The 16,988-nt window shown below is 45.7% G+C and overlaps 1 protein-coding gene across 4 annotated transcripts in view; it reads left to right on the top strand.

The window, feature by feature from the left end:
• The window catches only part of RGS12 (regulator of G protein signaling 12), a 77,871-nt gene that overhangs the window by 56,921 nt on the left and 3,962 nt on the right, over positions 1-16,988 (top strand). For 3 of the 4 annotated variants that reach the window (XM_070756991.1, XM_070756993.1, XM_070756992.1), the window contains exon 16: positions 7,002-7,155. The exons of the other annotated variant lie outside the window; for it this stretch is intronic. In XM_070756991.1, the coding sequence (XP_070613092.1) occupies positions 7,002-7,155 (154 nt within the window). The remainder of the gene's footprint in view (positions 1-7,001; positions 7,156-16,988) is intronic. 4 annotated transcript variants of the gene reach the window in all.

The raw sequence follows: 16,988 nt of genomic DNA on the forward strand, positions 1-16,988 counted from the left end.
CTGCTGTTGCGTCTGCACTCCTGTTTCCTTCTTCCTGGCCTCAGTGAGCTTCCCTGTCTCCTGCCCGGCTCCCCTCCAGCCTCACACGGCCACCTCCCGAGGCCAGGAAGGAGGAGAGGAAAAAAGCAAGGAGCACGCAGACAGCGGCAGCAGCAGGGAAAAAAAGGAGAGACCAGCCACGCCGCGCCAAAGCAATGCATGTGACCATGAAGCCCCCCCCCCCAGCTCCGGTAATTTTCTTTTGGAAGGATTCCTTGCTGCAAGAAAATTACCGAAGCGGGCAGTAATTGAAGGAAAATTGAGGGACCCCCCACCCCATCAAGAAACGCCTCGGTGGTGACATTCTGAGAGTTTTTGCCTCCCCGCTCCAAAATCTCCGCTTCTCAGCGCCCTGCCGAGGCTGAGAGGAAAGCGATTAAAAAAGGGACTCTCGGTTTGGGGTTTTCTGACCGCTGACATGTTTCCCTCGCCGCTGACAAGTTGCACTGCTGCCGCCTCGCCCGCCGCCCCCAAGTGACATCAAAGCTCCACCTATGGAATTCCCTATTGGGATTCCCCACCTTCTTTCTAGCCTCCAGATCGGCCAAAAACGCCGCCGCCGATCGCAAAAATGGCGCTCCGCCAAGTGGCGGCGGCCGGTTGTAACCTTCTGAAACAGCCAGGCACTTCTTGGCGGCCTCCGGAACCCAAACCTGAGAACGCCGAGAAGCCCCCGGGCTGTTTTAAAAGGTGACAGCCGGGCAGCAGCGCCCAGCAGAGCGTCATTTTGCGATTTTTTTTTTCTTTTTGCATGGATTAATCGCTTTTACATTGTTTCCTATGGGAAACAATGTTTCATCTTACGAACGTTTCGCCTTATGAACCTACTTCCAGAACTAATTAGGTTCGTAAGATGAGGTATTACTGTATATATTTTATATATATATAATTGTATATTATAATTATATTATAATTATAAATTAATTGCCCACCCCTTCCTTCCTTCCTTCCTTCCTCCCTCCATTTCTCCTTGCTTGCTTGCTTGCTTGCTTCCTTCCTTCCTTCCTTCCTTCCTTCCTTCCTTCCTTCCTTCTCCAAATGGAGAGAAGCTTCTGTCTGATTTTCTCTGCCTTTTATTTCTGCTTCTGGGCAGTTCTTTACTTCTCTTTCAAAATATTCCTTTCAGGTGCCTCTCTTCAACTGACCTACATTGTCAGTTGAGAAAACATAGTGGAGGCTTTGCCTGAAAGTAGCTTTGGATTCCTTTTCTTCCTCCTCCCCACTTTTTTCCCCCTGAGCGATGGGGTGGTGGGGTTTGCTTTAAATTTCTTGGAAAGGCCAATGAAACCAATGGACAATTTAAAAAATGAGCATTTGTTGGACTTTTAGTAGAAATTTAGATTTGTTATAAATTGTCTTTTTGCACTTTGTTGTGAGCCGCCCCGAGTCTGCGGAGAGGGGCGGCATACAAATCTAAATAAACATAAACATAAACAAACAAACATAAACTTTTGCAAAAGGGCATGGAAAGAGAATTTCTCCTTCCTTCCTCCCTCCATTTCTCCTTCCTTCCTTCTTTCCTCCCTCCATTTCTCCTTCCTCTCCTTCCTTTCTTCCTTCCTCCCTTCATTTCTCCTTCCTTCCTTCCTTCCAACCTCCGCAGGCCGGTCAATGACAACGGGCAGGCCGCATCCGGCCCCCGGGCCGCACTTTGCCCAGGTCTGCCTTAGAATATATCAATAATATACACAATGGTACATTTTCATCAATCATTCTTAAATCAATATCCTATTTTGCACCTATTTTATATTTCTGTTCATCAGTCTGATATTCTTCTTTTTTTTTACACTCCCCTCCCTCTTTCTCCATCTCTTCACTCTAACCCTCCCTTCCCTCCCTCCCTCCACTCTTTCTTTTTTCCCTTTACCTTTCTACTTCCTCTTTCTTCTTCTTTATCTTTCCTTGAGTGATTCTTATCCTAGCTCGTCTCTTGTTCAACAGACTGATAACTTGCTTCCCATACGCTTCTAAATTTGTTATTTTTAATCATTTCGATACATGCAGTTCTTCATTTTAGGTATATAGACAATAATCAGATGTCAAGGTGGGAGAAAATTTAGGTTGCAGTGACCATCTATGTTTGTGGTTTGATGTAAAAACTCATTGTGAGCAATCCTATAATGCAACCAAAGTATTGGATTTCAGAAAAACAAATTTTAATGCAATGGGAGAATATTTAGATAATGAATTAAAGGGGAGGGATAAAATGGCAGGAGCGAGCATCCAGTGGACTGTATTAAAAAAGGCCATCTTAAAAGCCACTGGACTGTATGTAAGACAAATAACTAAAGGTAAAAGGAAGAAGAAACCGCTATGGTTTAGCAATGATGTAAGGGCTATAGTCAATGAAAAAAGGCTGCCTATAGGAGGTATAAAGAATCTGGAAGTATAGCTGATAGGGAGGTATATAAAATGAGACAGAAGGAGGTGAAACAGATAATATATGCTGCTAAAGCCTCAAAAGAGGAAGAAATTGCCAAATCTGTAAAGAAGGGGGATAAAACCTTCTTCAGATATATTAATGATAAGAAGAAGAAAAACTGCGGCATCACGAAGCTTAGTACCGGGAATAATACATGCATTAATGGGAATAAGGAGATCGCTGACCATTTCAATAGCTACTTCTGTTCAGTTTTCTCAAAAGACACCTTACAAAATAATACTATAGAGGGATATAGCATTGCTTCCAGCTGTACGGATTCAGCTCCAGTGATCTTAGAAGCCGATGTCTTAGAAGAACTTGAACGATTAAAGATAAATAAGGCAATGGGTCCAGATGGCATCCACCCCAGAGTTCTTAAAGAACTCAGATCTGTCATTACTACCCCCCTGACTGATTTGTTTAACCAATCCTTGTTAACAGGAGAAGTTCCTGAGGATTGGAGAATGGCCAGTGTTGTGCCTATTCACAAGAAGGGCAGTAGAGAAGAAGCTGGTAACTACAGGCCAGTTAGCTTGACATCAGTTGTAGTTAAAATGATGGAGACTCTACTCAAAAAGAGGATAAATCAGCACCTAAAAAACAATAACTTATCGGACCCAAATCAGCATGGCTTTACTGAAGGCAAATCATGTCAGACTAATCTCATTAATTTTTTTGACTATGTCACAAAGGTGTTGGATGAAGGTGGTGCCGTGGATATTGCCTACCTGGACTTCAGCAAAGCCTTTGATACGGTTCCACATAAAGAGCTGATAGATAAATTAGTGAAGATTGGACTTAATCCCTGGATAGTTCAATGGATTTGCAGCTGGCTGAAGCGTAGACATCAGAGAGTTATTGTTAATGGCGAGTATTCTGAGCAGAGTCAGGTTACAAGCGGTGTGCCACAAGGGTCTGTTCTGGGTCCTATTCTTTTTAATATATTTGTGAGTGACATAGGGGAAGGTTTGGTAGGGAAGGTTTGCCTATTTGCCGATGACTCTAAAGTGTGCAATAGGGTTGATATTCCTGGAGGCGTCTGTAATATGGTAAATGATTTAGCTTTACTAGATAAATGGTCTAAGCAATGGAAACTGCAGTTTAATGTTTCCAAATGTAAAATAATGCACTTGGGGAAAAGGAATCCTCAATCTGAGTATTGTATTGGCAGTTCAGTGTTGGCAAATACTTCAAAAGAAAAGGATTTAGAGGTAGTGATTTCTGACAGTCTCAAAATGGGTGAACAATGCAGTCAGGCGGTAGGGAAAGCAAGTAGGATGCTTGGCTGCATAGCTAGAGGTATAACAAGCAGGAAGAGGGAGATTATGATCCCACTATAAAGAATGCTGGTGAGACCACATTTGGAATACTGTGTTCAGTTCTGGAGACCTCACCTACAAAAAGATATTGACAAAATTGAACGGGTCCAAAGACGGGCTACAAGAATGGTGGAAGGTCTTAAGCATAAAACGTATCAGGAAAGACTTAATGAACTCAATCTGTATAGTCTGGAGGACAGAAGGAAAAGGGGGGACATGATCGAAACATTTAAATATATTAAAGGGTTAAATAAGGTCCAGGAGGGAAGTGTTTTTAATAGGAAAGTGAACACAAGAACAAGGGGACACAATCTGAAGTTAGTTGGGGGAAAGATCAAAAGCAACATGAGAAAATATTATTTTACTGAAAGAGTAGTAGATCCTTGGAACAAACTTCCAGCAGACGTGGTAGATAAATCCACAGTAACTGAATTTAAACATGCCTGGGATAAACATATATCCATCCTAAGATAAAATACAGAAAATAGTATAAGGGCAGACTAGATGGACCATGAGGTCTTTTTCTGCCGTCAGACTTCTATGTTTCTATGTTTCTATGTTTCTAATGCTGCCTCCTCCAAACCTAATTTTGTCACTATGAATTTTCCTTTTTTCTTCCTACAAAAGGGGGGTTCTAAAAGGAGAAGAAGCAAAAAATACAAAATAAAAATGGCTTTTTTTGTAGACTTTGTAGCGAACAAAGTCCCTTGTCTGTTTTATTGGCATCTTGTTTCTTGAATTTCTTCCAAAGTAAATTTGTGATTGCAAATATCAACCACCTGGCCCTTTTCAAATCTCGGGCTGGAGATTTCTGCGCCGCCTCTAAAAATGTGGGATTTTTTTTTTCCTGCCCAGATCTTCAATTTAAAAAGCCTTTTATGAAGTCCTAAATTTATATCTTGCTTGGAAAATACGGAAGGTCTTCATTTTATCTTATTTTTAATGTCAGCGTAAGGCTCAAAAACTTGAGAAAAAGGAAAGAAAGAAAGAAAGAAAGAAAGAAAAGAGGGAGGGAGCGAGGGAAGGAAGAAAAGAGAATAAATGAATTAATGAATTAATGAAAGAAAGAAAGAAAGAAGAGGGAGGGAGGGAAGGAAGGAAAGAGAATGAAAGAAAGAAAGAGAAAGAAAGAAAGAAAAGAGGGAGGGAAGGAAAGAGAATGAAAGAAAGAAAGAAAGAAAGAAGAGGGAGGGAGGGAAGGAAGGAAAGAGAATGAAAGAAAGAAAGAAAGAGAAAGAAAGAAAGAAGAGGGAGCGAGGGAGGGAGGGAAGGAAAGAGAAAGAAAGAAAGAAAGAAAGAAAGAAAGAAAAGAGGGAGCCAGAGAGTTTCACGGAAGGAACCAAAATATAATTTTGCTTGGGGTACTAAAGCATAGACAGCTAATCTTAACTTTGACCAGGATGCTGGTGTCTATTCGGAAGACCCTGCTGATCTCTGTATTACTAGATATTCATGTGGAGATGCAGGGGTGGGGTGGGTCATTTGCAGGAGGGAGTTGCCGCTCCCGCTGCTTCATATCTCCGGCATATGCGTCCGAGCAAGATTTTGCTTAGGAAGCAAAATCTTGTGAAGGGACGTGCAAGAGATTTTGGCATGAGCAGAAGCAAAAAATTCCTGAAATATTCTGCGCGTCCCTTCACAAGATTTTGCATCATGCGCAGAAGCAAAATTTCATTAGGACACACACGCGCCAGAGACGTATACGCAGCCACACCATCAATGCAAAGCTGAGTGTGCAGCTCCAGTTTTACTACTGGTGCAGGGTCCTCATCCATACCGGTAGGAATCCGATACTGGGCATTTGCAGAGGGCATACAAGAAGACAGGGATGATGGAAGTGATGGGAGATTTTAAGGATCATCATTGTCATCTTTTAAAATACAGTAGTACCTCTAGATATGAGTTTAATTCGTTTCAGAACGGAGCTCGTATGTCGATCAACTCGTATCTGGAACAAATGGCTTTAGACTTTGTTTTTCCCCGCGGAGATAACCAGAAGCAAGGATTCTTGCACCACCTAGTGGAAGCTCGGCTCGTATCCCGAATTTGAACTTGGGTCTAGAACAGAAATTTCCCTCCCGTTGTGGCTCCCAACTTGGAATACTCGCATGTGGAGCAGCTCGTATCTAGAGGTACTACTGTAGTCCCTTGCAAGATGGAATCAGGGCAACTGAAAGGTGCTAGCAGACTGTTTTTACTGGCTGGGCGCTCTTCCCCGTCACCAATGCGCAGTTTTGTTCAGTAGATCTATTCTCCATTGTGCCCAGAGAGAGATAAATATCTGTCTCTACTTAGGATGAAAGCCAGAGCCTCCTGATCTTGAGGCTAGAGCTCCACCCCTAGGGCCACCGCACCCATTTTATGGGAGGTCCAAGAACGTCCTGGCTGAAAGTTCTGGGATGCAGGTTGGGCTGTTGCTCCTTTCTGTGGCTGTTGTGGTTGGCTCACAGCCAGCTCCTCTGGTTAACAGATTTCAAATGAGCTGGGTCCGAATGAGCATCGGAGACCTGTGTGGCTCTTGGAGGATTCAGACAGTGAGGGGGAAGGAGAAATGGAAGCTGAAGTTGCTGGAGAGGCAGAGGTGGAGGTCCTTGCAGTGCCTGTGGAACCCTCAGCTAGGGCCCCGTCTGGGTCGGATAAAGAAGGGGTGATTAATGATCCAATCCTGAATGTGCATGTGCGAAGAATTAGGGGGAGAAAGGAACAGCTGCGCAGATGCAGGAGGAGATATTGATCACAGCTTAAAGCAATCGAGAATTCTTCAGCATGCATAAAAGGGGAGGTTTGTGGGAGTGTTCTTTGCAGGAGTTATCGTTTGTGGTTTAACAGAGAAAGAGAAACACCTCCAGAGTTTTCTCTAAACCAACACCCTTGCTTACTTGGAGAAACCCAGCCTTTGGACAATTGTTTTATGAAAGATTGTAGCTCTTGGAAAAAATAGTACGTACCTTTGCTTCAGCCCAATTCGGAGACATTATTTACAAACCTTGGGGAGTTTCGACACATTCGTTATCGGCCTTGAAGATAATCCAGACTTTTTGGCAGTAAACAGACATGCTTTTGCCGTAATTACGGGTATCAGACACCTGTTACTGAAATATATTTTTGTGTTTCGACAATTCCAGTCCGCGTGTTTCCTTTGACTTTAATTACTGCCCCAGTTATCACGCCAGGCAGAACAGTGTCCAGGCGATTCACGTTCCCTTTGGCTTCTCCTGTAGGGCGAAGGAAGACCTGTTGGAAAGCACAATTCTTTTAAATTAAAAGGCGAGCGGGGGAAAAGCTCTCCAGAAGCCGGCCTGGCCCCGAGACAAGACCGCCTCGCCCAGACTGACAAAAACGCACGCCAGCCTTTGAATTTGGAAGAAGCAGAGGGTATGTCCTTTTTAAAATATATGCAGTAGTGTAGTCGTGTCTCGTCCACCGTGGTGTGACCAAGTGGCGTGGCGTTATCTGTTCCGGACGTCTGTGTGTATTGGCGATGCAATAAACTTCCTCCGCTCTGAAGTCGACGTTACTGTGTTGCTGGAAATGTTTCGGGATAAATTATCATTATTATTATTATTATTATTATTATTATTATTATTATTATTATTATTATTTATTAAATTTATATGCCGCCCCTCTCTGAAGACTCGGGGTGGCTTACAGCATATAAAAACAGTATACAGTGGTACCTCTACTTAAGAAGACCTCTACTTAAGAACTTTTCTAGATAAGAACAGGGTGTTCAAGTTTTTTTTGCCTCTGCTTAAGAACCATTTTCTATTTAAGAATCCGAGCCTGGAAAAATTTCCCAGGACATTTCAGAGCAGCACGAAGGCCCGGCCAGTTTCTTGCCATTCCCCCTTTAATCCTGGCCATCTCGGGCTTTTCTGGGCTGCCAGAGGAGCCTTTTGGTTGCATTTAAAGAGGCCTTGGCAGTCCAGAGCGAACGAAGCATTTTCTTTTCTCTGGGCCCTTGGACAGGAAATAAACCTCTGCCAGCGCCCAGAGAAAGGAAATTCTCCCTTTGCTCTGGGCAGCCAAGGAGTCACTACAGCGAAGGAAAGGCACCAGCTACAAAGAGAGCAAGTGAGAGGAGAGGGGAGCCTTTCAGCATAGGAAGGAAGAGACAGCAGGTAGCAGCAGCAGCAGCCAGTGTATGGGATGCAATGTATGGGAGGCAGCTTCACACCAAGTGTATGGGAGGCACGTGCTCCTCCTCACTGCTTCAGAGTCCCTGTTTTTTTTTTAAGCCTTAAAGTTTTGGATTTTTTGGATTCCCCTCACCTCACCTTCTTCCTTCAGCAGTGACTGTCCTCCTCCTCTTCTTCCTCTTCCTCCTCCCACCCAAATTCCAAGTTTTTATTTCCTAATGGGTTTGCACGCATTATTTGCTTTTACATGGATTCCTATGGGAAAAATTGCTTCTTCTTACAAACTTTTCTACTTAAGAACCTGCTCATGGAACGAATTAAGTTCTTAAGTAGAGGTACCACTTTACAACGAGATATCATAATTACCGTAAAATTAAAATTAAGAGTTACATTTAAAAACTAAAAGGCCTACTAACATGCACACATACCCATTCAAACAAACCCACTATACATTCATTGGCCAGGGGGTAGAATCTAATGACCCCAGATGTGATGGCATAGATTAGACTCTTATGGAAGGCGAGGGGGAGCACACAAATCTCTGGGGGGAGCTGATTCCAGAGGGCCACCCCTCCCCACAAAGAAGGCTCTTCCCCAGATCCCGCCAAGTGACATTTTCTAGTTGACAGGACCTGTGGAAGGCCGACTCTGTGGGACCTGGAATTCGTGCGTCAGGAGGCAGTCCCATAAGTCAGTGTTTCCCAACCGGTGTGACGCGGCACACTGGTGTGCCGCGAGACACCGTCAGGTGTGCCGCGGCGCCCCTAGGAAGCTCCAGCTGGGCGGGGCGCTGCCGGTGCTGGACCGCCGTATCCGGCGTTCTCCTGCTGGGCCCCAAAGAAGGAAGGCGGGAAAAAGGAGGCAGGGGCTGGGAGGTGCGGCAGTAGGAGTAAAGGGAGCCGCGGCTGCCCCTGCCTCCCCACGGTGCCTCCGGCCAAACGCGCCCCTGGCTTCTCCGCCTTGCCCGATCCGCCCACTCTCCGCCGCCGCCGCCGCCCCCTCAAGCCTTGGGGCGCGATCCGCCCCCTCTCCTCCTCCACCGCCTCCTGCCTTGGGGCGAGCAATCCAGGAGTCCGGGACTGTGTGGCTTTGCGCCATGAAGAGAAAACGGCAGCAGGGAAAAGTCGGCGGGCTAACAGGAGGCGGCGTGAGGCCGGGCGCTGGGGACGTCTGGGAGGGCGAGGAGGCTGATGGCTGCTGCGCACTCCACTCTCTCTCCGGCTCTCTCTCGCTCTTTCTTTTTCTCTCTGTTGCTGGCGTGGTGAACGAGAGAGAAAGAGAGAGAGAAAAAGGAGGGGAGAGAGAATGAGAGAGAAAGAAAGCGAGAGAAAGAGAGGGAAAGAAAGCAAGAGAGAGAGAGAAAGAAAGGGGGGAAGGAGGGAGAGGGAAAGACATAGAGGGAGGGAAGGAGGGAGAGAGAAAGAGAGCAAAAAAAGAGAGGAAGAAAGAAAGAGGAATGGAGAGAAAGAAGGGAAGGAAGGAAGAGAGAGAAAGAGGGAGGGAGAAATAGAGTGAAATGGAGGAAGAGATATTTTTTTTGTCCAAACTTTTCTTTAGGCCCCCCCCCCCCATTCATTGTTCCCCAGAATTTTGAAAACATGAATAATGTGCCGCGGCTCAAAAAAGGTTGGGAAACACTGCCATAAGTAATCTGGTTCCATGCCATATAGGGCTTTATAGGTCATCACCAACACTTGGAATTGAGTCCAGAAACCAATTGGCAGCCAGTGCAGACCGCGGAGTGTTGGAGAGAAGCGGACATGTCTGGGTAATCCCTTGACTGTTTGCGCGACAGCATTCTGCACAATTTGTTGTTTCCGAACACTCTTCAAAGGTAGCCCCATGAAGAGAGCATTGCAGTAGTCGAACCTCGAAGTGATAAGGGGCACGAGCGACTGTGAGTAGAGATTCCCTGTCCAAATAGGGCCGCAACTGGTGCACCAGGCAAACCTGGGCAAAGGAAGGACGGCAGAGGTCAGGCCCTGCCTGGTTCTTGGTGCTCATTCGCTTCGTCTCTTAAGTGAGCCGCTGTCGTGCGCTGGTGGAGCGGTGCTGGTAAGAAGGGGATGTGGTTATCCACTCACAGGGTACTCTTGTCTACCCCAAATTATCCAAACTTTATTTATTTATCTTGCTATTTATTATTTCGGTTTCTAGGCCGCCCTTCTCCAGAGACTTGGGGTGGTTTAGAACAGTGATTTTCAACCTTTTTTGATCTGCGGCACATTTTTTACATATATAAAATAATGGGGCACCTTGAGCAGGGGGGGGGGAAGTGGGGGGGCTAAAAAAAGTTTGGACAAAGAAAATTCTCTCTCTCTCTCTCTTCCTCCCTTTCGCTCTATTTCTCTCCCTCTTTCTCTCTCTTCCTTTCTTCCTCTCTCTCTCCATCCCTCTTTCTCTCTCTTCCTTCCTCTCTTTTTTGCTCTCTTTCTATCTCTCCCTCCTTCCCTGCCTCTTTTTCTCTCTCTCTATTGCTTTCTTTCTCTTTCTTTCTCTTTCTTTCTCTTTCTTTCTCTCTCTCTCTTGCTTTCTTTCTCTTTCTTTCTCTCTCTCTCTTGCTTTCTTTCTCTTTCTTTCTCTCTCTCTCTTGCTTTCTTTCTCTTTCTCTCTCTTGCTTTCTTTCTCTTTCTTTCTCTCTCTCTCTTGCTTTCTTTCTCTTTCTCTCTCTCTCTTGCTTTCTTTCTCTTTCTTTCTCTCTCTCTCTTGCTTTCTTTCTCTCTCTCTCTTTCTCTTGCTGAGCTTCGCGGCACACCTGACCATGTCTCGCGGCACACTAGTTTAGAACATAAGAATAAATACATAGACATAACATAATAGAAATCGAAGTTCAAACGAGACCAATTTGAAACCTAAAACCCATTAAAAATATTACGAGGGTCGCCCAGAAAGTAAAGCACCACATTTATTTTCTTCAACAATTATTTGTTGAACACAATGAAACTTACACAAAAAGAAAGAATGGTTTTTCTTCTACACTCCCTATTTTTCCACGTAATCTCTGTCCCGTTCTATGGCCTACACATATGCAGAAGGCAAATCTCACGCCGACAAGCACGTGTGTGACCACCTCCGAGGGCACTCCAGTAGGAGGTAAGTCAAACAGCGCATCACTGGCAGAGCCATATCTGCAGGCACATGAGCCATTGCCCTAGCTCAGCTCCAGTGCGCATGCACATGTCAGCCAGCTGAATTTTGGCTGCCCCTGCCCCGCCCCTCTCAGGAGTCACCACATGGCCTGTTTTGGATGCCAGGTAAGTACAGGCCTCATGTAGAGGCTCTGGAAGGGCGTTTTAACCTCCGGGGCGGCGGATGCTGTTTTCGCCCTTTGCAGGCTTCAAGAAAGCCTATGGAGCTTGGGGATGGTGAAAAATGGGCCTACTGGGCTCACCAGAAGTCGGGAAATGGACGATTTCCAGCCTGCAGAGGTTTCAGGGAGGCCTGCTGAGGTGGGGGTCCAGTATCAGGTTGCTATCAGTATGGATAAGGACGCCATACTGGTAATGAAAATTGAGCTGCACATGCAGCTTTGATTCTGCTGTGGATGCATGCGCACAGCCCAATGAGATTTTACTTCTGCACATGTTGCATGTGTGTGCACGCCAGCCACATGATATTCAGTTCATGTGGATGCTCTGGGAGGGCGTTTTCAGTCTCCAGAGGGCCTCCGAGGGGGCGCGGGGAAGCCATTTGTGCCCTCCCAAGGTTCCATGGAAACCTCTGACAAGAAAAATGGGCCTATCAAGAGAGAAGGAAGGGGGGTTGTGCCCTCTGTGCATGGGGGCATCACCTGGAGGGGGATCGTACATATATGCAGAGGTGTGGAGTGTGGGGGGGAATGCCCGCGCACACTTTCGGCACCCGTGGGGGGAAAAGGTTCGCCATCACTGGACTATAGGATCAGAGTAGCAGATCTGAGATCACACCAGAATGCCGACTCTACATCTAGGGCAATTTTGTACAGCTGTTCCCGGAAGATTCCTCCTTTTGGCAGGCCCGCCAAGTAGGTAGGTAAGTTCCCTGCCTTATTAATACAAGGGTTGCCTAGAAAGTAATGCACTACATTTTTTTTCTCAGCCTACAGTAATGGTACGAATGCGAAACTTTAGGTATACATTATTTGAATTGTCAGGAGTGTGTTTGCAAATTTTGCCTTTCTTCAGCCAGATAGCATAGCAGCAGCAGTGTTTCAAAACAGCGTCTGTAAGTGATGTACATTACGAGGCTCACCCAGAAAGTAGTGCACTACATGTTTTTCCTTCAACAATTATTTATTGAACACAATGAAACTTACACACAAGAAAGAATGATGCTTCTTCTACACTCCCTATTGTTCCACGTAATCTCTGTCCCGTTCTATGGCCGTCCTCCAGCGAGACACAAGGGTGTGTATGCCCTGTTGGTACCACTCCTTGTTCGGGTCACAAAGCCATTTCTGCACTGTAGTGGCCTCCCCCTCTGTGCCCAGCGACTAACCGTACTTCTGTCGACTGCAGATTCTCCATAAACTGTCACACAAACGTTGGTGAATGTTCCCAACAGTTTCTTTTCCGCAGTGAGAAATTCAATGATGACACGCTGCTTGTAACGTACATCACTTACAGGCGCCATTTCCAAAAACTGCTGCAGCTACACTATCTGTCTGAAGAAACGCAACATTTGTACACGCACTCCTGACCATTCAAATAATGTATAATGATACCTCGTCTTACAAACGCCTCGTCATACAAACTTTTTGAGATACAAACCCGGGGTTTAAGATTTTTTTGCCTCTTCTTACAAACTGTTTTCATCTTACAAACCCACTGCTGTTGCTGGGATGCCACCTCCGGACTTCCCACCTCCGGACTTCCGTGGCCAGCGAAGCACCCGTTTTTGCACTGCTGGGATTTCCCTGAGGCTCCCCTCCATGGGAAACCCCACCTCTGGACTTCCGTGTTTTTGTGATGCTGCAGGGGAATCCCAACAGAGGAATCCCAGCAGCGCAAAAACGGGTGCTTCGCTGGCAACAGAAGTCCGGAGGTGGTGCTTCCCAGCGAGGGGAGCCTCCATGAAATCGCAGCATTGCAAAAACACAGAGGTCTGGAGGTGGGGTTTCGAGGACTTTGGTGTTTTTGTGAGGCTGCGATTTCACTGATGCTCACTTCGCTGGAAAACCCCACCTCCGGACTTCCGTTGCCAGCGAAGCGCCCGTTTTTGCAATGCTGGGATTCCCCTGCTATCCCAGCAGCATCACAAAAACACAGAAGTCCAGAGGTGGGGTTTCCCATGAAGGGGAGCCTCAGGGGAATCCCAGCAGTGCAAAAACGGGCGCTTTGGCTGGCAAAAGGGGTGAATTTTGGGCTTGCACGCATTAATCACTTTTCCATTGATTCCTATGGGAAACATTGTTTCGTCTTACAAACTTTTCACCTTAAGAACCTCATCCCGGAACCAATTAAGTTTGTAAGACAAGGTATCACTGTATATCTAAAGTTTCGCATTTGTACCATTACTGTAGGCTGAGAAAAAAAAATGTGGTGCTTTGCCTTCTGGGCGACCCTCGTAATGCACTTAAACTGGTTGGGTTTGTCAACATATGAACTAACCAACAATGTACGAGGGTTGCCCAGAAAGTAATGCACCACCTATTTTTTCTTCAACAATTATTTATTGAACCCAATGAAACTTATACACAAGAAAGAATGATGTTTCTTCTACACTCCCTATTTTTCCACATAATCTCCATCCCGTTCTATGGCTTTCCTCCAGCGAGACACAAGGGCATGTAGGCTCTGTCACTATACCACTCTTTGTTCTGGCCACAAAGCTATTTGTGCACTGTCCAAATCACCTCTTCCACACTTCCTTTGCTGATTGACAGCTTCAGCACCAACTTCTGAGTCGTGTAGGGGCTGCCACAGAGAGGAGGGGATCAGGCTGTTTTCCAAAGCACTTGAAAGCCAGATAAGGAATAATGGATGGAAACTGAACAAGGAGAGATTCAACCTGGAAAGGAGGAATTTTCCAACAGTGAGAGCAATCAACCGATGGAACAGAAGTTGCCTTCAGAAGTTGTGGGAGCTTCATCACAGGAGGCTTTCAAAGGGAGACTGGACTGCCATCTTTAGAATAGAATAGAATTTTTATTGGCCAAGTGTGATTGGACACACAAGGAATTTGTCTTGGTGCATATGCTCTCAGCGTACATAAAATAAAATATACATTTGTCAAGAATCATGTGGTACAACACTTAATGATTGTCATAGGGGTCAACTAAGCAATGAAGAAGCAATACTAATAAAAATCTTAGGATATAAGCAACAAGTTACAGTCATACAGTCAACATGGGAGGAAATGGGTGAAAGGAATGATGAGAAAAACTAGTAGAATAGAAGTGCAGATTTAGTAGAAAGTCTGACAGTGTTGAGGGAATTATTTGTTTAGTAGAGTGATGGCGTTCGGAAAAAAACTGTTCTTGTGTCTAGTTGTCTTGGTGTGCAGTGCTCTGTAGCGACGTTTTGAGGGTAGGAGTTGAAACAATTTGTGTCCAGGATGTGAGGGGTCAGTAAATATTTTCCCCGTCCTCTTTTTGACTCGTCCAGTATATAGGTCCTCAATGGAAGGCAGGTTGGCAGCAATTGTTTTTTTTGCAGTGGTGTAGGGCAGTGATGGCGAACCTTTTTTCCATCGGATGCCAAAAATGTGTGCGCACACACTATCGCGGCTGCACGAGTGCCCACACCCATCATTCAATGCCTGGAGAGGTAAAAAATTGCCTCCCCTGGCCCCCCAGAGGCCCTCTGGAGGCCAGAAACAGCCCATTTCCCAACTTCTGGTGCGCTCAATAGGCCTGTTTTTCACCCTCTTCAGGCTCCAGAGGCTTCCCTGGAGCCTGGGGAGGACAAAAAAAACGCCCTCCCCCATCCCTCCAGAGGACTTCAGGTAGCCGAAAATGCCCTCCCAGAGCCTCCATGTGAGCCAAAAATCAGCTGGCCGGTGCATTCATGCCTGCTGGAGCTGAGCTAGGAAAAACAGCTTGCGTGCCAGCAAATATGGCTCCACGTGCCACCTGTGGCACCCGTGCCATAGGTTTGCCATCACTGGTGTAGGGTCTCCTGCTTGGTTGGCGGATTGGACTAGATGACACCCACCTCCCCCCCCCCAGCTCCCTTCCAACTCTTAATATGTTAGTTCAGAGATGGTGAACCTATGGCATGGGTGCCACAGGTGGCATGCGGAGCCATATCTGCTGGCACGCGAACCGTTGCCCTAGCTCAGCTCCAATATGCATGTGTGTGCTGGCTCGCACAGAGGCTCTGGGAGGGCGTTTTTGGCTTCCAGAGAGCCTCCAGGAGGATGGGAGAGGGCGTTTTTACCTTCCCCCAGCTCCAGAGAAGCCTTTGGAGCCTGGGGAGGGCAAAACACAAGCCTACTGGGCCCATCAGAAGTTGGGAAAGCGGTCATTTCCGGCTTCCAGAGGGCCTCCAGGGGAGCAGGGGGAGCTGTTTTCGCCCTACCCAGGCATTGAATTATGGGTGTGGGCACTCACGCATGCACGATTACATGCACGCACGCTCTTTCGGCACCCCCGGGAAAAAAGGTTCACCGTCACTGTGTTGGTTAATTTACCATCCCTGGGAGCTTTCAAAAAGAGACTGGACCGCCCTCTGGCAGGAACGGTGTAGGATCTCCTTGATTGGGTAGTGTTGTGGTTAGCTCTGGCCCAGCTCCTGCACCAAGGACTGTGGATGTGGGGGAGACATCCACATGCTGCAGGCCTGTTTTGCCCCCGGTGGAATCTGCTGATGAAGGCTCCTCTGACCAAGAAGACATGAGTGACAGGGAGGAGGAGAGTGTGGCAGACAGCTCAGAAGGAGATCAATTATCTAGCTCCTCCTTGGATTCAGAACAAGAGTTAATGATACAGCCACGCATGCGGAGAGCGATGCATAGGCAACAACAACTGAGAGATTATTATCAAAGAAAATGAGGCCACCTGTGGTTGGGTGGGGCTGTGGTAATTAGTGAGGCTGCTATAAAGAGCAGCCTGTGGGTTTGGCCATTGTGGAGAATTATCTGCTCGTTGTGTTTCGTGACTGCTTTACTGACTTTGACTTTTTGTGTGCTGATTTTTCCCCGTTTTGAAACTAAAGCAGAGCAAAGTGTGTTTCACTTTGTGAAAGAAGAAGGACTGTGAATTACCTCACGGCTGCAAGCTAAGTATCACAGGGATACTTAGATAAGGGACTTGTACAAATTACCAGTTTGTTTGGAGACGAGTGCTCTTTGCTAGACCAAAAGAGGGCTTGGTTTAAGTGAATTTTCATTATAAAGAACACTGTTTTGAATTTTCAAACATGTGTGTGTCTGAAATTTGTATCTGTGAATTTTTGGGAAGATTCTACCAGAGAGCCTGACAGAACAGGTAGGGCTGGGGGTTGAACTAAATAACCTCCAAGATCCCTTCCGACTGTTAGTCTGTCATCTTGTTTGGCCGTGAAACTCTTTTTGACTCATAATTCGGATTCTAGAACAAGAATGCCCAAATGCGAAATGTTTGATCTTCAAGACTGCTGGTTCTGGTGCTTTTCTTTGAGATGAAAAACTGAAAAATTGGATCTTCAGATCAGAAGTCCTTTCCCATTTTTTTCACCACTTTTCCCAAAAGTCATTTTCTCCCCAACAAGCACACCATTTATACACCATCTTCTTACAAATCTCAAAAGACCGTTTGGCAAGATTGCAATAATTATATAGCCTAATATAGTGTGTGTGTGTGTGTGTGTGTGAGAGAGAGAGAGAGAGAGAGAGAGAGAGAGCAATTATTGTGTTGATATGGATAGCTGTAAGATAATCCTAAAGGTGTATAGTGTATTATATAAATGTATCAGTTAAATATGTTATTTTTTTACTGTTTGTATGTGTTTTTCATTTTATTTTGTTTTTTGTTTTTTCTTGTATGTATAAGTCATTTGCGTGTTATGTAGTTTTTTTCTCTTCTTTTGTATTCTTTTTAATGTATATAAATTAATAAAAAATATTTTAAAAAAAGAAAAAAAATTCTGTGCCACACAATATAAAACAATC

Source organism: Erythrolamprus reginae, chromosome 7 (assembly GCF_031021105.1).
Source record: "Erythrolamprus reginae isolate rEryReg1 chromosome 7, rEryReg1.hap1, whole genome shotgun sequence".
NCBI lineage: Eukaryota > Metazoa > Chordata > Lepidosauria > Squamata > Dipsadidae > Erythrolamprus > Erythrolamprus reginae.